The sequence below is a fragment of the Rhinatrema bivittatum genome, chromosome 6 (genome assembly GCF_901001135.1).
Source record: "Rhinatrema bivittatum chromosome 6, aRhiBiv1.1, whole genome shotgun sequence".
Lineage (NCBI taxonomy): Eukaryota > Metazoa > Chordata > Amphibia > Gymnophiona > Rhinatrematidae > Rhinatrema > Rhinatrema bivittatum.
In genome coordinates this window covers 26,599,608-26,625,961 of record NC_042620.1, presented here as the reverse complement: position 1 = coordinate 26,625,961, position 26,354 = coordinate 26,599,608, and the positions used below count along the sequence as shown (strand labels likewise).

The following is a 26,354-nucleotide window of genomic DNA, read 5'->3' as shown; positions in this document are numbered from 1 at the left end:
TTTATGGATCCACAGTGTTTATCCCAAAATGATGGCTACTGCCTGGAGACAATACTCTTATTCAATAAACATACACATGGTTACTGTGACTCCAACAATATATCATTAGACAAAATAATTTTTAGAGAAGTGGGTCATGACAGAGTGTACCGAAGGTATTTTCACGGGTAAATTTATCATACATGGTGTTATCAATATGCTTATTGTGATGTGTAGTTCATGGACTTCTCTACTGTACCGTCCTAAGTACTGTGTGTCGGTGCTTATCTGCCTATTCCTGAATAATTTCTATTCTCCCGTCTCTTTGTAAAATGCTTGTTTAAAAAGCCATGTTTTTAAACTTTCCTTGAATGCCTTGAGATCACTTTGTAATCTGATCTCTGGAGGCATTGTGTTCCATATTGTGGGTCCTTCTAATGATAAGGCCCTTTCCCTCACTTGGGTTAGTCTTGCTGTTTTTACTGAAGGAATGGTTAGGAGTGCTTTATTTGCTGATCGAAGGTTTCTGTGTGGGACGTGTACCCGTAATACTGTGTTTAGTCAGTCTGATTTCTCATCATGAATTAGTTTATGGATGGTACATAGGGTTTTGTATTTAATTCTGTGTTCAATCGGTAACCAATGAAGTTCCGCTAGGGTTTCGGTTATATGGTCCCTCCTCCTTTTTCCGGTTAGTATTCTAGCTGCTGTGTTCTGAAGTATTTGAAGTGGTCTTAATGTTGTATTTGGTAGTCCTAGCAGCAGGGAATTACAGTAATCTGTGCTGGAGAAAATTAGTGCCTGTAGAATTGTTCGGAAGTCATTTTGAGTTAGTAGTGGTTTTAGTTTTCTGAGTACCATGAGTTTTGCATATCCTTCCTTTACTTTTAGTGATATGTGCTGTTTTAGATTGATTTCAGGGTCCAGTATATTATTCCAAGGTTACGTACTTTTCCAGCAAGTTCAATTTTCTGGTTGTCTTTGAGGATTATTGAGGTTTGGCTGATTTCAGTATTTTTCCGTTCTAGGTGTAGAAATTCTGTTTTATCAATATTAATTACAAGTTCCATTTCGGTTAGTAGCTGTTTTATAATGCTTAGGTACATGTTAGCTAGATTTAATGTTTTCTCTATTGTGTCATCTATAGGTAGAATTAGTTGGATATCGTCAGCATAAATGGCTCCCTTGTCCCGACGTAACTTCAAGAGTGTCTTCCAGAGAAGTGGAATTGAAGGGAATGCATATAGGAGACCGGTTGCTCATGTTAGGGAGAACGCGTCTCTTGGCTGATAGTGTTCGCTGCGAGTGAGAGAGCAGAAGTTGTCTACTTTGCGATTTTGAGGTGACGCAAAAAGAGGTCTATTTGCGGATAACCCCATTGTTGGAAAATCGAGTTAGCTACTGAGGGGTTGAGAGACCACGCGTGCGGTTGAAAGGTGTGACTCAGCTTATCTGCCAACACATTGTCCACTCCCGGCAAGTAGGTGGCCCTGAGGTACAGCGAGTGGGAGAGGGCCTCCGCCCATATATGCGCAGCTTCTTGACACAGAAGGTAGGATTCCATCCCTCCCTGTTTGTTGATGTACCACATGGCTACCTGGTTGTCCGTCTGGATCAGGATGACTTGACTGGAGAAGCGATCCTGAAATTTCCTGAGAGCATATCTGATTGCTTGAAGCTCCAGGAAATTTATTTGGTGTTTGGCTTCCTCTGGAGACCAAGATCCTTGTGTCTGCAGATCGGCCACGTGGGCTCCCCAGCCAAGGTTGGAAGCATTGGTGGTGAGAGATATTTGGGGGTCTGGAGCCTGGAAGGACAAGCCTTGGAGGAGATTGACCTGATTTCTCCACCAGGCGAGAGACTGACGGAGTGAGTCGGTTACGTGGATAATGTCGACAGGGGCTGAATGGATTGAGTCCATTGTGACCTTAGAGTCCACTGCATGAATCTCATGGCCAAGCGGGCCATTGGGGTGCCCTGAACTGAGGACGCCATGTGTCCCAGGAGGATGAGAAAGTGGTGTGCAGTCGTGGAATGCTGAGATTGCAGCTGGTGTGCAAGAGACACGAGAGTGAGAGCTCGCTGTCGAGGCAGAAAAACCTTTGCCTGCAAGGTGTCCAAGTCTGCCCCAATGAACGATAAGGTTTGAGATGGGACTAAGTAGGATTTGTCGTAGTTGACGAGAAATCCTAGCGAAATTAGAGTGTGTAAGGTAAGATGTAGGGACGACAGAGCAGCTTGCTGAGTGGGAACCCTGATTAACCAATCGTCTAGATAGGGGTAGACATGAACAGCTTGAGTCCTGAAGAAGGCTGCAACTACGACGAGGCATTTTGTGAAAACTCGTGGTGCAGATGTGAGGCCGAATGGAAGCACTCAGTAATGATAGTGCTTGGGGCCTACTAATTCCATCCCATCGCAAATACCTACAGGTATTTGCAATGGGATGGAATTATCGTGATATGAATGTATGCATCCTGGATGTCTAGAGAGCAGAGCCAGTCTCCTCTTTGTAGAAGAGGAAGAAGAGAGCCCAAAGTTACCATTTTGAACTTCTCTCATTGGAGGTACTTGTTGACCTTCCACTGGCAATGGGATCTGGCAGCTGCTCTCTATGCAGGAGTCAAAAACCGGAAGCAGGACCTGGATGAGGAGCCGCTTGCGGCTTTTGTTTTTGTGTCTGATGAGACTGGGCTTTTTGAAACTGTCTCGTAGAACGGGTTCTAGTTGGTGGCGGGTAGGATTTCTTTGGGCGGAAGAATAACTTCTTAGAGTCCTTCCGGAAGGGCTGTTTTGAAGAGTACTCAGAAGGCATCAGAGAGAGCTGTCTTAGGGTCTCATGATGGTCCTTGAGTTCCGCCACCATTCGTTGAATCTGCTCGCCAAACAGATTATCTCCTACACAAGGCAGGTCGGATAATCTGTCTTGTACTTCAGGGCGAAGGTCGGAAGACTTGAGCCAGGCCCATCATCTTTCTGAGATAGCAGCTGCAGATACCCTGGTAGCAGTGTCAAAGATATCGTAAGATGATCTGATCTCATGCTTGCCTGCCTCAAAGCCCTTGTTTACTAGGGTTTGGAGTTGATCTTGAAATTGCTGAGGCAGGGAGTCTGTCAAGTCTTGTATCTGCTTAAATAAGACCCTATTATATTGGGTCATATAGAGATGATAAGAGGCAATTCTGGAGATGAGCATTGATCCCTGGAAGACACGGCGACCAATGGCATCTAGAAATTTCTGTTCCTTGCCTTGGGGAAAGGAAGTGTGAGGTTTTGATCTCCTTGCTCTTTTCTGGGCAGATTCTACAACCACAGATTGGTGATCCAGTTGAGGTTTGTGAAATCCTGGAGCTGACTGAACAAGATAGGTGATGTTAGCTTTCCTGTGGACTGGAGCAACAGAGCCAGGATGTTCCCAGTTCTTTTTAAGGAGATCCAGAAGAACCTGGTGGATAGGGATGGAGGTTATTTCCTTGGGAGCATCCAGGAATTGTAGCAACTCCATCATTTGATGCCTATCATCCTGTTCCGTCTGTAATTGAAAGGGAACCAATTCAGACATCTCCTTCACAAAATTTATAAAGGAAAGATCCTCTGGAGGAGAAAGCTTTCTACTTTCAGTAGGTGAAGGTGGTGAAGGCAAGTCATCAGTGTCTGATGAAGAATCATCAGTCCAGGTATCGTAGGGATCAGCACCTTCTCCCTCTAGGGGCTAGAGGAGGACGGGGCGGTGGGATCCCTGAAGGTCCTGGTCTAGGCTCCAAAGGACTCGAAGGAATAACTGGAGGCACCAATGAAGGCATCGAGGGCACCGATGGATGGCTCGGTGGGGCCGACTGACGTATCGGCACTGATGGCAGAGGCATCGGCAGAACTCCCGATGGAGGGATGCAGAACGGTGTTTCTCCTCCCGATGACAAAGCAAGCGGGGAGGGCACCAGATCCATCGGTGACCCGGGGTCCATCGGTGGAAAAGAGGCTATGAGCGCTTCCATCCTCGAGAGCAGAGGTGCCAACGCTGCTGGAATCGTGTCGGTGGTCGGTTCCACAATTGGTACTGGTGTTTGTGCCGGAGGAACTTGGAATCGATGCATCGCCTTGTCGATGGCCTCCTGAATCATCCGGTCCAGTTCTTCTCTGAGACCTGGAGCAAGCAGCCCCGGCTCTGGAACAGAAGAAGGAGGCAGAGACATAGCCGGAGGGACCACCGTTAAAGGCGGAGTCACGGCTCCCGATACCCTGTCGGGTGAGGGTTGCCTCGGTGACCCAGTCGCCGAAAAGGTCGGTGCCTCTTCTGGCCAGGATTTCTTCGACAGCGGCTCGACGATGGAGAGGTCGATGATTTCGTTCCCTTGATGGTCCGAGACTTTCGATGCCGGTGGCGATGTTTATCTCTATGATCCCTACGATCCTGAGGGGGAGTAGAGGGTGTTAAAGGCCGAGAATTTGTCTATGCCGGACGGTCACCGGCAGGAGGTTGATGCTGGTGCCAAGATGACTGTGCCGGTTCTGACATCTATGCAATGGACGGCGTCGGGGTTTGAGCACAGAAGAGAAGTTCCATCTTCTCCATTCTAGCCTTGCGACCTTTTGGTGTCATTAGGGCACATTTGGTGCAGTTTAGGACATCGTGCTCACATCCGAGACACACTATTTATTTATTTATTTAACATTTTTATATACCGAAATTCATGTAGCAAAAGTTACATATCAATTAGGTTTACATTATAACATTAAACAGGCAAGTCAGAGTGCAATTACATCGAACAGGTGGATAAAACTTGGATCAAGTAACTGGGTATTAAAGAACAAAAGATTTAATAAATAATGAAGTACTAGAATGGACCTGGCTAAATATGCAGTAGACATGTTACAAGGTGCACATATTTGGAAAGGTTGAGAGTAAAATTATTGGTATGGATAGAAGGCTTGTTCGAATAGCCAAGTTTTGAGTCTCTTTTTAAAGGCGATAGGGCAAGGTTCTTTCCGGAGGTCTGGTGGTAGAGAGTTCCATTGCGCGGGGCCTGCTGTGGATAGAATACGTTTATTTAATGAGGATTTGATGGTTGGGGCGAGGAGAGTATCTTTATAGGCTGTTCTCACCGGTCTGGAGGGTATATGTGGCTGAAGAGGGATACTGAGTTCCAGAGGAATGAGTTTGTGTATAGATTTATGTATGATTGTTAGTACTTTGTAGGAGATTCTGAACTTGATTGGGAGCCAGTGTAGGTTTTTCAAGATGGGGGTAATATGATTTCTTTTGTTAGATTTAGTTAGAATCCTGGCTGAAGCGTTTTGGAGCATTTGTAATGGTTTTATTGTGTTGGTTGGTAGGCCAAGTAGGAAGGAGTTACAGTAGTCAATTTTTGAAAAAATGATTGCTTGGAGAACTGCCCGGTAGTCTTGGAAATGGAGAAGCGGTCTGAGTTGTTTCAGAACTTGCAATTTATAGAAGCCGTCCTTAGTGGTATTATTAATGAATCTCTTAAGGTTTAGTTGATTGTCCATGCTGACTCAGAGGTTTCTAACTTGAGGTGAGAAGGATAGTTGACTAGTAGGGGGGTAGGTTAGACGATGCATAGTTACAGTCTTGTGTGACGAGGAGTATTTCGGTTTTGTTGGAGTTAAGGATCAGGTTAAGGCTCTTGAGTAGGCTGTTGATGGCTTGGAGGCAGTTGTTCCAGAATTCTAGTGTTTTTTGTAGTGTTTTCATAACCGGGATGAATATTTGCACGTCGTCTGCGTATATAGTGGGTTAATTTTAGTTTGGAGAGAAGCTGGCAAAGTGGTAATAGATAAATGTTAAAGAGGGTGGGGGATAGGGAAGAGCCTTGAGGGACTCCCAAGGATGAGCGAACTGGGTGTGATTCTTCATTGTTGACTCTGACCTTATAAAATCTGTTATGTAGAAAAGATTTGAACCAGCTGAGAGCAGTGCCTTTGATGCCGATATCCGTTAGCCTATCCAGAAGCGTTGCGTGGTTTACCATGTCAAATGCGGCCGATAGGTCGAGGAGAATGAGTAGGCCGGGTTGTTTATTTATCTAGATCCAGTAAAATTGTGTCTGTCAGAGAGATTAGCAGAGTTTCTGTATTTCGGGTTTTTCGGAAGCCGAACTGAGAGGGGGCTAGTATTTTGTTATCTTCTAAGTATTCCGTGAGTTGCTGGTTGACTATTTTTTCTAGGATTTTTGAAATGAAGGGGAGTTTAGCGATCGGGCGATAGTTGGAGGGGTCATCTGGAGACAGGTTGGGTTTTTTCAAGAGAGATTTTAGGATTGCGAGTTTCAACTGGTCAGGTACTGAACCTTGCATTAGTGAGCGGTTAATAATGTCGGCAATTGGTTTGGCGACTGTTTTTGAGCTGGCAATGAGTAAGTTGGCGGGTATCGCGTCTGTGGGGTGAGAGGCGGGTTTGAGCTTCTTCAGGATTGTTTCAACCTCTAAGGATGACGTCGGCTCGAACATTTCAAGACTAGTGTTCTGTTGATAATGAGAGTATTGGGCTGGTGGCGGTAGAGGAGCGTTGTTGGCTTTTAGAGGTCTGATCAGATCGATGATTTTTTTCTTGAAATATGCGGCTAACTCTGAGGCTTTGCTGGCCGCTTGATTGTCTGGGATAGTCGTGGGGGTAGATTTAGTGAGAGATGAAACAAGGGAGAATAAAGCTTTAGGGTCGAAGATGAAGTGGTGTATTTTCTGTGAGAAAAAGTCCCTCTTTGTTTGGAGGATGGATATCCGGTAGCGGTGCATGAGAGATTTGTAAGCTTCCAGGTTTGATGGGGGAAGGGTTTTTTCGCCATGTATGTTCGAGTCTTCTGATTTCTTGTTTCAGGATTTTTAGCTGGGGGGTGTACCAGGGTTTCCTGTTGTTCGCATTAGAGCGGAGAGCTTTAGTGGTTAAAGGACATGTAAGGTCTGCTACGTCCTTAGTTATTTTGATCCAGGAGGTTGTGGCTGAATTGGCATCCGTGAGGTCTAATGCAGAGGATAGGTGTGGGTTGAGGGTTTCTGGGTTGCATAACTTCCTGAATTGGACTGTGGTTTTTTGTAATGGTAGGAGGATAGGTTGGGTGAACTTGAGAGTTGTAGAAATCAACTTGTGGTCTGACCAGGGAACTGGGGAACAAATTGTAGATGAGGCAGTGGTAAGGCTTTCATTTATGAAAATTTAGTCTAGTGTATGTCCCGCTTTGTGCGTCGGCTCTTTGATAATTTGTTTGAATCCCAGATACTGAAGTGAAGTGAGAAAGGTTTCACAACTGGATGATTGAGGGGTTTTATCCACGTGGAGGTTGAAATCTCCCATTATTATAGCAGGGGTATCGGTGTTGATGTGTTTGGCTAGGAGCTCAATTAAAGGAGACGGGTCCGATTCTAGGCTTCCTGGAGGGGCATAGGTAAGGTCGATTTGAAAGTGTTTAGATTTGAATAAAGCGAATTCGAGAGAGGGTAATGAGATGGTGGTCTGTAGGGATAGCCCTAGCTCTTTTTTTGTGGCTAATAATAGATCGCCTCCTCTTTTTTTGACTCTGGGGATAGAGAGGATGTCGTAAGTGCGAGTAGGGAGTTGGTTGATTAGAGCCGTGTCTTCAGGTTTCAGCCATGTTTCGGTGATTGCGCAGCAGTCCGGATTTGATTCTGTTAGATAGTCGTATAGGAGATGAGTTTTTTTCGATAGTGATTGTGCATTGATCAGGGTTAAGGAGAGTAGCATGAGGCCCAGCAGTTGGTTCAGTGGTGAAGTCATGATTGGGATAATTCTTTTTTGAATGAAGTTGGGATTGGTGTGGTTTTTTACAGATTTTCTCCTTTGAACTCTGTAGACTTTGTGAGGGTCTGTGATGGACATGATGCAATTACAGTCCAGGCACTGGCGGAACCCCGACGCCATGGCCATGAAAAAATTGAGCCACGGTACGGTCGACAGCCAGTAGGCCGCGAGGGCCAAACTCGACGGTAATCAACGGAAAACGGGTAAAAAACTTACCAGACTACCGCGTCTTTAAAAAGTTGAAGGAGGGACCCCTGTGGGGTAAGTTACATTTTAGTAATTCCATGAGGAAAATTTCTGTCAGGAATCTCTACAGAGCTCCTTAACCGCTTGGCTACTGCTGCGCGGAAAAAAGAAGACTGAAGGGGGACCCCTGCTGGCTGCAGGGTTAGTGCCATGCTGGGCATGCCCAGTAGGGGCCAGTCAAAGTTCCAGAAAACTTTGACAGACGTGTTCCGTGATTGGGCTCCATCCTGTGATGTCACCCATATGTGAGGACTACCATCCTGCTTGTCCTGTGAGAAAAGCAATTTACTCATATAGATTTGGCAGCCTACCTGCTCTACATCCGGAGTAAGTGATAGTAAACATCTTAAAAGTGAAATACTGACTGAGTGGCAGAGTCTGACTGATATGGGGGAGGGGAGTTGAGACTGAAGAGCCAGGAGTGTCTCAATAACCTGCCGATGGACTGGGCGAACTGGTAATTGGTAACACTGGTAATTTCATTGCTCGTCTTACATTGGTAAAACCTGACTTATGGAACTAAATGCATGTAAATTATGCAGATAAAGTCCCCAGGTGAATACATGAGAATATTATAATAGGTTAGACATAATACATGAGCATAGCAGTTGCTAAGCCTTGCAAGTGGCACTTATCTGGACAAGTTCTGATTTATCCAGCTAAATCAGATAGCCGGATAAGTCTTAAATAGTTCTACTTACCCTGATAAGCAGCTCTATTTGAAACTTATCCGTTTATCTGATTTAGCCAAATAAGTAGCACTTTTAAAACATATCTGGCCGAGTAGTGGCAAAGCCATTACTTAGCCAGTTACATATGTTTACTGGGTAAATGCAATATGTATTTGTGTAGTTTTTTTTTGGTTGCAGGGTATATTTCCACATATTTTATATCATATATGCACAGGTTATAAAATATAGGAACAGATTTTTGCACACCCATGTATATGCATATATGGGTGCTGTTAAAAAAATTATCCTCCCTAGTTTTATCTGCTAACAAGGGCCCAAGCTTCAGAAGTTGCTGCCTGATCTCTTCTGAAACCTAACAGTAACTCAGCCCCCCAAAAAAGAAAAGTCTGATGCAGAACATTGGACAGGTTCCAATATTTATCAGTGCAATGTTAACTGAGATGAAAACCTTTTTTTTTTTACCAAAACACTTTTTTTTAATATAAAAAAATAAAACCATGGTAGAAGGCAGACAGTCAATGTATACAAACATCACAACAAAATAAAATGTTAATTAATTTCATGAAAATGGGCTACCTTCTCTCATTTTCAAATCAGTAACGTTTAAGCTTCTGCAAAATACGATATCTTTAATTGTGCAAGAAGATATTTTGTTGTGACAGTGCAATAGTTCCCCTTTAATAGGGAAGAATGATATGTAAATGGAGCTTAATCCCTGTCCCTAACTAGCCATTTACTGAACAGAAGTTAGAGCTATGAATACCTGCAATGAACCACAACTGGCTCATCTCTACCACTCCGCTTTTCTCGCACAAGAGACACAAAATCCAGGAAGTCACTGGAATCATCAGGAACTCCATGGTCAGGCCACGCTATGTACTGGATCTGGGTTAGCTGACGGCTCTCATTTTTCTAAGCATGAACAAAGAAATTAGAAGTATTTAGGAATGCTCTTTTCATATTGTATGACATGCTTTAAATCAGATGCATTCTGGCAGGAAGATGCCATTAAAGGCAACAAAAATGAGGCGGGGGAAAACAGAGTGCTTAGAGCTAAATGTTAGACATGCTGGGGATCCAGGGGGAGAAACTTGGGAGAGGGCTCCCCAATCTAAGGTCCCCTACTCCCGGTGTCTTTTTCCCCTGTGGCCCATTCCCAAGTCCTCTTCAACCTATCGCTCCGCCTGTTTTCAGTTCTTGAACCCTTTTCTCTCCCCTGCTCCTGCTCCGGGCCCTTTCCTGCAGCCACTACCTCCTATATCCCAGATTCTCTCCTTCCCTTCCCAGATCCCTTTACCTCCTACCCCAATCTTTGGCCCTTGAACCTTCGCCATGGCTCCTCCCTGGGTTTTCTCCCTTTTACTCTTCCCAACTTTTCCCCCTCCTAGTCCCCCCTCATGAACTCTTCCCAGCTTCTACTCTCCCCAAAGTCCCTTCCTCGGTTCTCTACCTGTTAGCCACTCCCCAAGGACCCTCCCCTCTCTCCCCATCCTTTTCCCTTCCCAGTGTGGGAAGAAGGGGTAAAGCTACTGCAGGGCTTGCACTGCTGCAGCCTTAAAATCTCGGTTGGTGGAAGACCGGCCTGGTCCTGTGCTGTACTGCTTGCACCTCCAGGGAGGCTCATGGGGCCTCTTGTGTGGTATCTCGGACATTGTCTCTGGGGGCTCCGTAACATGGCTTTTTGAATCCTCTTTTTTTTGGGGGGGTGGTAGCAGGCAATACATTGCTGTGATCTCTGCTCCTCTCACTGGATAGTTTGCTTACAGTTTTGCCAGTGTTATTGACAAGAAGACAGAGACAATTCAAAGTAATAGTGTGGTGATTTCTTTTTCCCTGTACAGCTTCAGCAGAAAACTATCCAACCATGTTTTGTGGCTGCTGTTATTCCACAAGTCATGCCCACTGGCAAAATAAAAGGGAGGTCAAAGAGCAGCATAGATTGTAGCCCCTTGGAAAATTAATAGTAATGGTCAAATTTTTCAGGCAGTTTACAGTGCTGCTAGGGTCACCTTTCCCATTAAAGAAAACAGAGGAAAAATGAAACCCGGGGGTGGGGGGAGAGAAGGTGAATCTCTATGAAAGATGATGTACTTTAGCAGAAGATGAGCTCACCATTTCAATCTTTAAGCAAGTACATTCAAAATAAGATGCACCGATTACAAAGGCAACCTTCCGGCTTTTGGAAAACAATTTTGTGATTTCTACAGATATGGACCTCTCACCTCCCCAGGAGATGTAAAGCCCTACTGTCTCTGCCACCTTTGTCAAATCTCACTCCATCCCTTTTCTAAACTGACACTATTAAACAAATGAAACCTGTAAATTACATAGTAACTGGTGACCAAAATGGCCCATCCAGTCTGCCCAGTTGAGATTCATCCTCTTTTGGTAGATGTGCATATAAAATTCCCAAATGCAACCCTAAACCAACTCCCTGCTTTGGGCCTTCCAGCTGATTTCTCAATCCTTCTTGTATATCTGTCTCAAGTATGGACAAGTCCATGAGGAGATCACGTTTGACTTCCCTATGATTTCTCTGAGCCCTGATGAAGTCATACCACTGCTTTTTTTGGGTTGCAACTCTTGCTCGGTGCAGGTTATTTACATCCTCTTACCACTATCAATCCTATGTGCTTATCTCACGCATTCTTGAATTCCGCTACCATTTTTGCCCCCATCATTTTCTCCGGAAGGGCATGCTAGGCATCTACCACTCTTCCTGTGAAAAAATATTTCCTAATGTTCTTAGCATAAGTCTTCCCCCTGGGAGATTCACGTCATGACCCCCGGTTCTACAACTTCCCTTCCACTGAAAAACATTTGCCTCTTAACCACCATTAATACCTTTCAGATATTTAAATGTCTCTATCATATCCTCCCTGCCTCTCCTCTTCTCTACAGAACACATTGCTTGCATATGCAGACAAACTCATGCCTAGCTCATTCTGTACTATTAAAGCCCAGTGAAACTGTGCTGTTTCTTCACTGATCTGATGAAAGGAGCATAGCTCTTCAAAGCTAGTCAAAAACATTGGGGGCAATTTTCCTACTGTTTGCGTTGGTGCAAACACCAAAGGTATTTTTCACTCATGGGTTTTGCACTAATTTTCAAAGCAAACAGGTGCTCTGAAAACTATCCTCAAGTTAGTCAATAGAAAGGTATTACCTACAACTTTTTTTTTTTTTTTTTTTAACTCATTTCCATGTACAGAGAGAGGAAATGAACTGGTAGGCAGCAATGAAATCTCATTCGGGCCGATTCAGTAAAGTCCACGGGACTTTCCCGGCGCGCGCACCGGCCACTCGCCCGTGCGCGCGATTCAGTATTTAAATGAGGCCCGGCGGTAGAAACGGGCAAAAGGAGGCGCTAGGGACACTAGTGCGTCCCTAGCGCCTCCTTTTGGCCCGGAGCGGCAGCTGTCAGTGGGTTTGACAGCCGATGCTCAATTTTGCCGGCGTCAGTTCTCGAGTCCGCTGACAGCTACGGGCTCAGAAACCGGACGCCGGCAAAATTGAGCGTCCGGTTTTCGATCCGACAGCCGCTGGCAGACTTCAAATTTTTTTTTTTTTAACTTTTTTTTTAACCCTTCAGGACCTCCGACTTAACATCATGGCGATATTAAGTCAGATGTCCTGAAAGTGCTTTTCTGTGCACTTTCCCGGTGCCAGAAGAAATTAGCGCCTACCTTTGGGTAGGCGCTAATTTCTGAAAGTAAAATGTACGGCTTGGCTGCACATTTTACTTACTGAATCGCGCAGGAATACCTAATAGGGCCCTCAACATGCATTTGCATGTTGAGGGCCCTATTAGGTTGGGCGGGTTGGACGCGTGATTTCGGCCCCTTATTGAATAAGGGGAAAGGGAAAACGCGCGTCCAATGGTGAGTTAACAGTGCGCTCCATCAGAGCACACTGTACTGTATCGGCCCGTTTGTTCGGAAAGACTGTTTTTTCAATGTATGATGGTGATGTTAAAAAATCTAATATGTGAGACTTGAGAGTGGGCTGGAAGGCGTACATGCTGCTTTCATTTATTTGTTAACTGGCAGACCTTAAAATCTCTGAAGTACCTGGATAAGGAGGAACTGTTCTAGTATGGTTTGAGTGATTAATATCTCCTGTATCAAAACCTCCACTCCCCTCTCACCCAACCCACTGCCTCTACGTGAACTTGGCCAAGTCCGTTCACTTTGCTGTGAGCCAGTTTAGCCAGTTCTAACTGGGTATTGATACAAACATTGTCCCATCTCCACACATCATATACTGTGGTTTCTAAAAAAACAAAACAAAACAAAACAGATGTTGTAGTCCCCAGTTCAGGTGGCTGTAAGCATGTGATGAGTATTAATTATCTGAAGCTGAGCTTCTCAGCATAATGAAATGATCAGATACTTAGCATTACAAATTACTTGTGCGGCAATGCCGACTGACTGGCTCTTGTACTGCATGTGTTCATTTATGCCATCATAGCTAACATGGGCCAGTGGAACCCAGTAAGTGGGAGGTAAAATGGGCTTGTTGATGTCATGGCTGCTCCCAGAGATTCAGAGGAACTGCGGAAGGAGATGCTCTAAGATTTTCTTAAATTACTGAGTAGCTTAAATATTGCTACTCGGCATGTGTACTTTTGAAAGATTTCAAAAGTATTTCATTTACACTAAACAAACATTTCTGGATAGGTAGACTATGGATGCTGGTGGTGTCAAAGGACCTGAATAAAAAAAAAATGAATTTTCAATGTTTTATGAACTCGGTCAGCACAAAGGCAAGTAAAAGTGTTAGTGTATAAGAAAATGAAGTTGCATGAATGTGTCTGTGCAATAGTCTACAAGAAATCAAGGATTTGACTAATGGTCACAGAAAAAAAAGGAGACTTTGCATGAAAAGCAGGGAATCCCGCAAGAAGCATAGAGTGAAGAATGCACATCATGGCTGGTATAATGGAGAGGGAGAGAGAGAGAGAGAGGACTCATTGTCTTTATGAAAAATAACTGAACAGGCATTTTTTTAAAGTAATATTGGCTCACAAAAGGGACCCAGCTTTATGGTACAGGGCTATGAGTCTGAAAACTCCCTGCATTGGTGCTTTTACTTGCAGACTTTGCATCAGCTCTCAAAGTACGAGGATGGCAAACACCAGCAGAAATCTGCACCTGCTTTTTCTGCATAACAAGGCATGTACTTTTATAACTGCAAACTATGCACATTGTTGTCCCCCAGGTAGAAGGCTTTTGTAAATTGCTCTCTATAACCTCAGAGGAAATAAAAGTTTTTATATAAACCTCAAATGCAGTTGCGTGTTTGTCCACTTGGATATACAGAAATAAAGGTCAACAAGTAAGTTGTAGGTGAGACCTTTTGGTAATAAGAGTTGAACATGTTTCTTACCTTTTAATATATAATGGATATAATAATTTGCACTTACTTTTAGGTACATGTTATTTCCTTTAACTTGGTTGCCTAGTGTTACGTCCCCTCCCACAGGTATGCAGTTTGTGCTGTAAAGCACTTCAATGCTTCATGAGATATATGTACATCTATTCAGGGTTCTATCCTGTGTTATCTTGTTATACATTCTCCTGTTGTATTTACTATCGTTAATTTTAAATTGTAATCTTCATACATCGTTCTATGTAACATGTTGTTTCTGTATGTAAACCGGAGTGAAGGCAACTCTGCTATACCTCGGTATATAAAAAATGCTAAATAAAATAAAATAAATAAAGGGGTTCGCCTTTATTGAAAATTACAAAGAAAACCGTTGATAGCATAAAATAAATTTCCTGGAATGGTAAAGTATGTAAAAGAATCTATGTGCCACTGCTAATGGATAAAGAGAGCTCATGAGGCAGGCACTTGTTTTGTGTGTTCAGTGATTCTGCTCAAGGTAACACAATTCCGCCTTTAGCTGAGCTTGTTCCACCTTCTAAGTAATAGCTATGAACAAGTATTTAAATCAAAAGTCCTATTCTGACTATATTCATCAATATTTCCTTTTAGAACTAAAAAATAAAAGGAAATATGAGATATGTGATATAAACTCACTGTATAACATACTAAGTTCCGGATTCACTAAGCTTTGGGAGATGCCTAAGAACATTCAAGCTTGAACTCAAGGAATGATTTAACACCCCCCCCCAAATATTTTCCAGCCATCAACACCTATCAGTCCCGATTCTGAACTATCTTAGAAAGTCTCTTATACCTAGAGAAAAAACCTAATATATCTTAAGGCTAAATAAGATGTCTTTTTTCCAGAAAAAAATAAGGTCTTTTTAAAAATAGTACACTAGGATAAGATTTTATTTTCTGTCTGTATAGTCAATATCATGAAATGCCATCTTGCCATATGCTTCAGGTGAAAAAGGTCTGCAATGGAGAAAGACACTACGGACTTAAGACAAGAGTTGCATTGCTTTTGGTCCCACCTCTGTGTTAGTTAAAGTCATCTCTCTGAAGACATAGGCAGGATTTCCTTCATCTGAATGGCAGGTTATCTGGTAATTTCCAAATGAAGAACTTGCAGCAGGTTCTGGCCAGTACTGGTGACATTTCACCTAAAGCCAACAGGTTTTAAAAGATATTTGTGCTCAGATCTATGAAGAAGCATACATTTTCACCACACACCAGAGGACATCAATTCAAAATAATCACGTGTTTACCCAATTTTGCACTATAGCACTTTTATTAGGTGCCCACAATGGGAAGAGAGGCAGAATGCAAACAAGTGTATATTTAGAAACCTTTCCTATGACTGGTGATCCACTTTACACTTAAAACAGTAGCAGCTAATTGTTCCCAAACAATAGTTCTTACACTGAAGTCATGATCAGTGTCCTAGTGCAAGCATTAGTCGCTGGTTATTCACTCGGCACATCTCTAGATAGCTGGATAAGAACATAAGAACTTGCCATGTTGTGTCAGACCAAGGGTCCATCAAGCCCAGCATCCTGTTTCCAAAAGAGGCCAAACCAGGCCACCAGAACCTGGCAAGTACCCAAACACTAAGAAGATCCCTTGCTACTGATGCAATCAGTAGCAGTGGCTATTCCCTAAGTATAATTGATTAATAGCCATTAATGGACTTCTCCTCCAAGAACTTATCCAAACCTTTTTTGAACCCAGCTACACTAACTGCACTAACCACATCCTCTGGCAACAAATTCCACAGCTTTATTGTGCGTTGAGTGAAATAATTTTCTCAGATTAGTCTTAAATGTGCTACTTGCTAACTTCATGGAATGCCCCCTAGTCCTTCTATTATTCGAAAGTGTAAATAACCGAGTCACATCTACTCGTTCAAGACCTCTCATGATCTTAAACACCTCTATCATATCCCCCCTCAGCCATCTCTTCTCCAAGATGAACAGCCCTAACCTCTTCAGCCTTTCCTCATAGGGGAGCTTGTTCCATCCCCGTTATCATTTTGGTTGCCCTTCTCTGTACCTTCTCCATCACAACTATATCTTTTTTGAGATGTGGTGACCAGAATTACACACAGTATTCAAGGTGTGGTCTCTCCATGGTGTGATATAGAGGCAATATGACATTTTCCGTTATATTAACCATTCCCTTCCTAATAATTCCTAACATTTTGTTTGCTTTTTTGACTGCTGCAGCACACTGAGCTGACGATTTTAAGTATTACCACTATGATGCCTAGATCTTTTTCCTGGGTGGTAACTCCTAATATGGAACCTAACATTGTGTAACTACAGCAAGGGTTATTTTTCCCTACATGCAACACCTTGCACTTGTCCACATTATATTTCATCTGCCATTTGGATGCCCAATCTTCCAGGCTTGCAAGGTCCTCCTGTAATGTATCACAATCTGCTTGTGATTTAACTACTCTGAATAATTTTGTATCATCCGCAAATTTGATAACCTCACTCGTCGTATACCCTGGATAGGAAATTACTATTCCTCATATCGCTTTACTGTTTTGTAATAAATGGTATGATATGCCAACCTATCCACCATTACGAAATGTTTAATCAGAGAAAGATCAAGAATCAAAACATGGTGGATCTTTATTTAGCAACCCAGAACTTTAGCTTAAAACAGGGGGAGATTGAAAGAATAACCTAAGGTAGAGACAGAATTGTTAGGAAAAGCATAATCAAGAAAATGGACATGATTAATAAAAGCATACAAGTACATCTGCAAAGATTTGCAAACAACAAGCATTCTAGACAAAATCATATATAAAAACTATAAAAACCAAACATTTGAAGTTTGTTTTTTTTACAGCAAGTTAGAAGAAAGAATAAGTGAATGAGCTCCAAACTAAGCTCTAACTTACTCTGCCCCTTTCCACTTGAGTAGTCAGCATTACAACCATTGAGGAGCCTTGTTCCCATGTCATCTGCCAAAAATCTGGACAAGTGTTAGGTAAAGGACCCTGGCAAGCAATGTAGCGGTTTATTATGCTAGAAGAAGGGATCTCCATCTGAAAAGGAAAAAAAACCCCACACAGAATTATTTGCTGTTCCTTAAAGTTATAAATACGATTAATCAGTGGTATCTTCTCCATTAAGCTAATCAATTGTCAAATTGTCTGTGCTGGAGAAAAAAGAAAAAGTAGAGATACACTGCACAAAATTCGGAAGCATACATGGAATGAAGTGGGAATGCCACATTTCCAACAACCTTAGAACAGGATATAACAGTAGAGCAGGAAATAGTGTTTCTCCTTTCTAGAATACTGATAAAGAGCTCTAAATTTAAAAAGCCTACTTCTTATCAAAACCCAACTTACATTTAAATAATTTGCATTGATGTAATCATCGCTACCCTTCAAAATGACCCGTGTAGCATCGTCTGAAAAATAAGAGGTAAAATTTTATTTATTTATTTTATTTATTTATATTCTTTTTTATACCGAAGTATAGCTGAGTGCCTTCACCCCGGTTTACAGTGAAACAACTTCATACAGAGAACGAGTTATATGTAAAGGATAATTATAGATAATAAATATAACATCTCGGCAAAAAGGCAGAGTAGAACAAGTTATCAGTAGGCAATATATAACTTAAGTAAATAGAAAAAGTCTTGTTACAGAAATCAAGAATTGGGATAAGTCAGGATTTGTCATATCAGTTACAATTACTGTGCAGTCTTTATCCTTTGACTTCTCTTCCAATTTTGAGTCACTCAAGCTGCTGTTTGCTTCACATTGCATAGCCTGCCTTCCAAAGCATGGGTTTGCTAAGAGGACGACTGCCTTGATGGGAGGACAATTTTCAGAATCACACAGAATGAAAGCAATTTTTAAAATCCATTTCAATGGCTATTTACCCAGGTAAAAGGGTTATTTGAAAATTCCCCATTGTATATGTGAGTAAAAGTACACATGTAGTTCCACAATGCACATAACTTATCTGCGGTTTTATAGAGGTGTTACCAAGGTGAGGTTAGGTCAGGGACAGCAACAACATGCATAGTTTTGCATTTTCAAAACACACATTGTTTTGGTCTTAAAAAAGTATATGCAAAGACAAGAGCAAATCTCTGCAGGTACATTTTTCTTGGGCAATTTTCTAAGGGAAAATATGTAAATTCTTTCTTTTGGGAAATTGATACAAAATCTGTGGGTAAAAGTACTTGCAGACTTTTCACTTGCCCACAAAATTTTGAAATTTACCCCCAGTGTGCATACTTTTGCCTTCCACTATTGTTTTCTTACTCATTTAATATAAATCGGTTGTGGCTAATATGAGGCATATGTAGTAAAAAAGTGTTAAAATGAGTACATGCATTAATATGCTATGTAAAAATCTCAGAGTTAAAATGTGTGTTTAGTGTATATGTGGGTGCTTTAATTTTAACTTGCCCATATATGCTAAACAGGACCGATATGCTAATGACCTTATTAAATATTAGCGAGTTGTGTACGAAGGCTACCTGAGCAGGAATTAAATTTAACATGCACATTAAATGTGGCTCCTGTTGGGGGATGTAGTTAACTGCTAGTATACTGATTTGGCATGCTAGCATTTTACTAATCGGGGACACCATGCAAGACTCTGTTCCTCCCCCACCCTCATAATTCAAATTGTCCAAATTCTACCAGATCTCCCCAAATATCAACCATGTGCATTCCCTGCATACTAAGTCTCCACCCAAATACAAGCTATTGGAAATCCTCTCACCCCTATATATGGACACCAAGTTGGTAGGGAGATAAAGAACTGTCCAACTGCTGGTTTGGCACTGGGCATCTTTTGGAAAGGTTCTGGGGTGGGAGAAATCGGGCCAGTTTGCTTTGGGGAAGGCAAATCAAGATGCTTGACATTTCGGGTGTGAAGAAGTGGGACAGTTTGCATTTATGGGGATTGTATTTTGGAAAGGGAAGACCCCTAGGCTAATTGGTGCTTTGGGTCTGTTAGAAGACCTGTTAGAAGGTCTGTTAGAATCAATTTTTGAATCCATAAGTTCACTATATTACTCTTATTGTATCTATATGGTAGATTTGACAGGTCATCTCTACTACGTTAAATAGTTAAATTGTATGTACATATTATATTATATTATATTTATTATTACTATGTTAAATTGACATCCGGTTTTATTGTTCCTTATGTTCTACAGTTCTATGTAAAGCCCCCATCCGCTGTTGGGCAGTTCATCGTTTTATGTAAACCGGAGTGATTTGTAATTCCCACAAGAACTTCGGTATATAAAAATTAAAAATAAATAAATAAATAAAGAAGAGCAGTTCAGTATATGAACAAACTGCGCACTATGCATATTATTGGTAGAAAAGAAGTCTTTTTTTTTTTTTTACACCTATATTTAAAAAATACGTATCATTCTTAGCACAAAATCTTTAACGTACACAGGCTCCAATAGAGCAGTTCTCTCAAGAGCGAATACTAATTTTACTCATCTAATAGCTAAACAGCTTGGAACTCTGTGGGATTTGCCTAGTGTGTTTAGATTTTCAACCCAAATCCAAGTTTCTGAGAGAATTCCTAGCTTTTATGGGACCTCACAGTTCGCCCCAAAAAAAAAAAAACCAGCCACTGCCTAGAACTTCTCTGCTGTTGATATTAGTAAAGATGAGAAATGTTCATGTGCAAGAAAGAAGGCAGCATACTTACACACATGCTGCCCTGATACAATCTGAGCAGAAAAAGCAAAGTTGCTTATCAGCAACCAGGAATTCCTGCGCATGCACGCCACTTTGTGAGCCCCTCAGTCTCTTCCAGAGCATGAGTTTTAGCAAGACAGTCAACTATCCAGGGAGACAGGCTGGTATTAGGCATGACTACTTCATTCTGCTGTCTACGAAGAACCCCATTTAGAGGTAAGCAAATTTGCTTTCTTTGTTGACAAGGAGGCATGAATTAGCCATTTATGTGTGGGGAGTCCCAAACTGAGTGTTATACAGTGGAAGCACTCACATAAGACAACCAGTTCCCACCCGGTGGAGAATGGACTACTGGAACATGCTATCCAGACAATAGTGAGATGTGAAAGTGTTGCATAGATGACCAAGTAGCAGCTTTGCAAATGTCTTCAATAGAATTGGCCCTGAGACAGGGCCAGCAGAAGCACTAGGCGAGCTAGGCCTGGGCCTAGGGCTGAACCCCTGCCAGAGCACATTCTCGGGCGGATTTTAAAAGCCCTGCTCGCGTAAATCCGCCGGGATTTACGCGAGCAGGGCCCTCGCGCGCCGGCGCGCCTATTTTGCATAGGCCGCCGGCGCGCGCAGAGCCCCGGGACGCGCGTAAGTCCCGGGGTTTTTTTTAGGGGGCGTGTCGGGAGGTGGGGCCGAACGACGCGGCGTTTTCAGGGCGGGCCCTGGGGCGTGGTTTCGGCCCGGGGCGTTCCGGGAGCGTGGCCGCGCCCTCCGGAACCGCCCCCGGGTCGGGTCTCGGCGCGCCAGCAGCCCGCTGGCGCGCGTGGATTTACGTCTCCCTCTGGGAGGCGTAAATCCATGGATAAAGGTAGGGGGGGGGTTTAGATAGGGCTGGGGGGGTGGGGGGGGTGGGTTAGGTAGGGGAAGGGAGGGGAAGGTGAGGGGAGGGAACAGAGGCAGGCTGCGCGGCTCGGCGCGCACCGGCTGCCCAAAATCGGCAGCCTTGCGCGCGCCGATCCAGGATTTTATAAGATACGCGCGTATCTTATAAAATCCAGCGTACTTTTGTTTGCGCCTGGTGCGCAAACAAAAGTACGCGATCTCGCTTTTTAAAAAAAATCTACCCCTCTGTGTTCCCTCACTCCGGAGCATTCACCACCACCAGGCTGGAACTTGTCCGCTCCTATCTTCATAAAACAGCAGCTTTCTTTGTTTGGCGGTCTGGGCAGGGGTACATGTGGTAGGCCGGACAAAGCCTCTGGCCCCGCCCCTCCCCAGCAGGGCAGGGTGGGCGCACAGGATGAAGGTTTTTCATCACTTTCGAGGGGCTCGGCGAGGCTTTCCACGCCCTCCGTCAACAGAGCAAGGTGGGTCCAACCCTCCCTCTCCTGATTCCTCTTTGCCGCTGTTTGCGAGTCATATGGAGCCACCATTGCTCATGAGAGGTAGGCTCAGAAGGTGCCTAGGTGCCTAACCCTTACACCAGCCATGCCCTGAGATGAACTACCTCTCTCACTTTATGAGTCTTGACAGAGTCTGTAATCTGTAAACCAACAAGTTCGTTAGCCAATTGGACAGAGAGTTCGTTTTGCAACTGCCTATTTCTAGTACAAACATGATAGCACGGGAAAATAAAATTTAAGGATGAGTCATTTGATTGAAAAGTTCCCAGGAGTAAATAAGTATACCCATAACAGCAGCATTGGCCTGTAGCACTCTTCTAGGAATGGTATATCCAGCAACAATGCCACCAGCTCATGGAGTAGGAGTCCAGGGCACAAACTGTGGCTTGGGCTCGCCCTTTTTCTTTATTCCTTTAAATATACAACTTCTCAAGGTATTTTGAACACATTCTTTTTTTATAAAATACTTACAAGGCGAAATGTCTCTGTATCTATTTTTGGAAATGTTTTGAGGTAATTTGGCACAAGACATTGTCATTCCAGGCTTTTTTCTATACAGTTGCTAAAAAAAACAAAACAAAAACAAACAAATATGGTCACAGTGTAAGATATGTTAAGGAGCTCTGACTATAACATGACATACAGCAGCAGGGTCGTAAAACTCCATCACTTTCCAGAAAACATCTGCACTCTTGTTCCAGAACCGACCTGAAGTGATGCTTCTCTCTAATGGCACTCAATTTTTTTTTGTAAAGCCACTGCTTCATTTATTTTTTCATAGCAAATCATCATCTATGCAATAAGAAATGACTGTGGCATTTACAAAGCATGTTTCAGTTAGTAACTTTCTCAAAGTACTTTATAATCATAAGGCCTTATTTACTAAAGCTTTTCTCCTTTTTCTGCTGTGAACAGCCTAGGTGTCAGTTTCAGGGTCTAGTTGGAAAGAGTTTCAAAGAAAGATCAATCCATTGCACTGAAGCACAAAGGAAAAAGTGATCTGCTCAAAGGTCACATACATCGTCAGTAGCAGACTGGGACCTCATGCCTTGTAGTTCTGTGCTCTAATGACAAGACTCCACCTCTCCCTCTTCTGTGCCAGTAGATCATGAAGAGTGAGATACATCAGTTCAATCATTGGAACTATACAAGTAGGTTGTCGGCTGGCTCAAATTTTTATTTTTTTTTAAACTCTGAAAGGCTGATCCAGTCCTGTTTTACCGTATTGCGTATTTGGAGTTGCAGTTTCAATTTCTGTAAATAAAGTGGAATTACATGTTTATTCATGCAATGGGGCAAAACTCGGATTGCCACAGCCTCTCGTGAGGAAAATGAAGCCAGCTGGCAACCCTATATAAAATTTCCCCTGTCAGAAATGGGGTTAGAAGGTTTTGAAAGCTATCCTCCTGTAGAATACATTCTTTTCCAGTTCATGCTTATTTTTGTGCAGCACTGTTCTTGCTAACTGAACACAAAGAATACAGAGAACAACTTATGAGCTATTTATCAAACAGGAAATGGTTATGAGAGGTTTGATTTAAAAACAGGAAATAACCGGGGTATCCTCTTGCTGCACAAACACTTCATTTAATGAATGCGCAACCACGAGCAGTAACATCTAACCCTCACTTACTATATTTGATATCAGTTGAAATCAGCAATGTCACCACAATAAAGAGCTGTGATCTAATTATCAGATAATAAGTCAGAAGAGTCAACATTCCCCACTCTAAGCACTGTTCTGCCACCGACTCTACGTTACCACCCTAGAGGACAATACTCCTCCTGCTCCGTACTTCCAAAGGTCTCAAGAACCACCAAAATGCCACTCCCATCTTCTCCTGGAGGTGGCTGCATCTATATTTCTGATGTGCTATGTGGGTAAGGGGATTTGGAATTTCTGTGTGTGTTTTCCTCATTTTTGCTGTACCCCACACCTTCAACAATTCCTAGAAAGGCAGGATATTAATCTAAATAAATAAATATAAAATTTGGCATGCAAGGTGCCACGTGAAAGGAAATTATTACTTACAGCAACATTCAAGACTGGAGAGATATACACGTGTGTCATGCTCCCCATCCCATTGTGATCACTATGAATAAAGCAAATGTTGCTTACCTGATGTAACAGGTGTTCTCACAGGACAGCAGGATGTTAGTCCTCACAAATGGGAGACATCGAGGATGGAGCCCACCACGGAAAACTTCTGTCAAAGTTTAATAGAACTTTGACTGGCCCCTACTGGGCATGCCCAGCACAGCACTGACCCTGCAGCCAGCAGGGGTCTCCCTTCAGTCTGATTTTCAAAGCTACAGGCAGTGCCTAAAAAAGTAAAAACTAAAACGAACCCAACACCGCGGGGTGGCGGGCGGGTTTCGTGAGGACTAACATCCTGCTGTCCTGTGAGAACACCTGTTACATCAGGTAAGCAACATTTGCTTTCTCACAGGACAAGCAGGATGGTTGTCCTCACAAATGGGTGAGTACCGAGCTGAGGATGTCCTGGCTTGCACCAAATGCACCCAATGACGTGCAACAGGCACAACAACTGGGGTGGAATTTGGGAAAGGGCATCCGCACCCTACCGGGAAGGTGGAAGGGTGTTGGTACATCATGTTGGAAAAAGGTTACGCAAGACAGATTGGCCGAAGATGGAGTCCTGTCTTCCAGCTTTGTCCAAACAATAGTGGGCTGCAAAGGTATGGAGAGAACTCCAGGTTGCAGCCCTGCAGATGTCAGGAAGCGGCACCGATCGAAGGTGTGCTACTGAAGTCGCCATGGCCCTCACAGAGTGTGCTTTTACACGGTCTTGAAAAGGAATGCCAGCTTGCTGATAGCAAAAAGAAATGCAGTCCGCCAACCAGGAGGAAAGAGCCTGCTTACCCACAGGTTGTCCCAACTTGTTAGGATGGAAGGAGACAAACAATTGAGTGCTCTTCCTGTGAGCAACTGTACGGTCTAGATAAAACGCTAGAGCTCGTTTACAGTCTAGGGTATGCAGAGTCTGTTCCCCAGAGTTGGAATGGGGCCTGGGAAAAAAGATAGGTAGTATGATGGATTGATTGATATGAAATGCAGAAACTACCTTAGGTAAAAATTTAGGGTGAGTGCGGAGCACCGCCCTGTCTTGCAGGAGTTTAGTGTAAGGCGGATAGGTGACTAAGGCCTGTAACTCACTAACCCTGCGAGCTGAAGTGATAGCCAATAGGAATAATACTTTCCATGTGAGATACTTCAATTCACAGGAGTGCAGAGGTTCGAAAGGTGGTTTCATTAGACGACCAAGAACCAGATTAAGGTCCCAAGATGGGGCCGGAGGATGTAAGGGTGGCTTCAGATGAAGCAAGCCTTTAAGAAAGCGTGTCACCAGGGGTTGTACTGAAATAGGGACACCTTCTATACCTTTATGGAAGGCGGCTACCGCACCGACATGCATCCTAATGGAAGAGGTCTTTAGACCGGATTCTGATAGGTGCCATAAATAGTCCAAGAACTTAGAGATTGGACAGGAAAGGGGATCAAGGGACTGAGAAGTGCACCATGATGTGTACCTTTTCCATTTATATGAATAGGATCTTCTGGTGGAGGGCTTTCGTGAAGCTATCAGGACACGAGAAACCGAATCCGAAAGGTTAAAAGGCTGAAGGACTAACCTTTCAACATCCATGCCGTCAGGGACAAGGCTTGGAGGTTGGGATGGAGGAGGCATCCGTCGTTTTGAGTGAGCAGATGCGGATCCGTTCCCAGAGGGATGTGCCTGCGGATGGAGAGATCCTGGAGTATGGGAAACCACACTTGGCGTGGCCAGTGGGGAGCTATCAGGATCATGGTTCCCCTGTCCTGGCATAGCTTCACGAGAGTCCTTGACAGAAGAGGAAGTGGAGGGAATGCATAAAGCAGACCTGTCGTCCACTTGAGGGAGAAGGCATCCCTCGGCTGAGAGTGTTGGCTCCGAATGAGAGAGCAGTAATCGTCCACTTTGTGGTTCTGAGGGGACGCAAAGAGGTCTATGCGGGGAAAACCCCACTTGTGAAACAGAGAGGTCACTACCAGAGGATCGAGTGACCACTCGTGTGGCTTGAAGATACGGCTCAGCTGGTCTGCCAATACATTGTCTACTCCCGGCAAGTAAGTGGCCTTGAGGTACATGGAATGGGAGAGGGCTTCTGCCCAAATCTGCACAGCTTCCTGACACAGAAGGAAGGAGCCTGTGCCTCCCTGCTTGTTTATGTACCACATGGCCACTTGGTTGTCTGTCTGGATTAAGATTATCTGATCTGATAGATGATCTTTGAAAGTTCTGAGCGCGTAGCGAATTGCTCGAAGTTCCAAGAAATTTATCTGGTGTTCGGCTTCCTCTGGCGACCACAACCCTTGGGTTTGTAATTCGTCCACATGGGCCCCCCAACCGATGTGGGAAGCATCGGTGGTTAGGATTACCTGTGGATCTGGTAGGAGAAAGGGTAAGCCCTGAAGGAGATTGACTTGAGTCGTCCACCAGGTTAAAGACAGGCGTAGCTCTTGTGTAACTGTGACGATGTAGGGCAGAGGCTGGAAAGCTTGAAGCCATTGGTGTCGCAGAGTCCATTGCGTTACTCTCATGGCTAGTCGGGTCAAGGGAGTAACTTGAACCGAGGATGCCATGTGTCCTAGGAGGATGAGGAATTGGCGAGCTGTGGCAGTGTGTTGAGACTGGAGCTGGCGAGCTAGAGACATGAGAGTTTGGACTCGTTGAAGTGGAAGGTAGGCTTTTGCCTGTAAGGTGTCCAAGTCTGCTCCAATGAAGGATAAGGTCTGAGATGGGACCAAGCAAGATTTCTCGTAATTGACAAGAAACCCTAAGGAGAGGAGTGTGTGAATTGTCAACTTTAGGGAGGATTGCGCAATTTGAGGGGTGGAGGCCCTGATTAGCCAATCGTCCAGATAGGGGTAGACGTGGACACCTTTCTTCCTGAGAAATGCTGCTACTACTACGAGACATTTGGTAAAGACTCGTGGAGCAGATGCCAGCCCGAAAGGTAGTACTCGGTATTGATAATGGTCGTGGCCTATCAGAAAACGCAGATACTTGCGATGAGATTGTGTTATCGCAATGTGGGTATAAGCGTCCTTGAGGTCGAGAGAGCACAGCCAATCCCCCTTTTGCAACAGAGGGAGCAAGGCGCCCAGGGTT

General features: G+C 43.7%; 1 protein-coding gene across 1 annotated transcript in view; it reads right to left on the bottom strand.

The window, feature by feature from the left end:
* The window catches only part of PTPN4 (protein tyrosine phosphatase non-receptor type 4), a 685,809-nt gene that overhangs the window by 39,583 nt on the left and 619,872 nt on the right, over positions 1 to 26,354 (bottom strand). The window contains exons 21-25 of the mRNA XM_029605153.1: positions 21,652 to 21,742; positions 17,453 to 17,514; positions 16,997 to 17,143; positions 15,120 to 15,248; positions 9,455 to 9,603 (exon numbers count right to left, since the gene is read on the bottom strand). Of these exons, the coding sequence (XP_029461013.1) occupies positions 9,455 to 9,603; positions 15,120 to 15,248; positions 16,997 to 17,143; positions 17,453 to 17,514; positions 21,652 to 21,742 (578 nt within the window). The remainder of the gene's footprint in view (positions 1 to 9,454; positions 9,604 to 15,119; positions 15,249 to 16,996; positions 17,144 to 17,452; positions 17,515 to 21,651; positions 21,743 to 26,354) is intronic.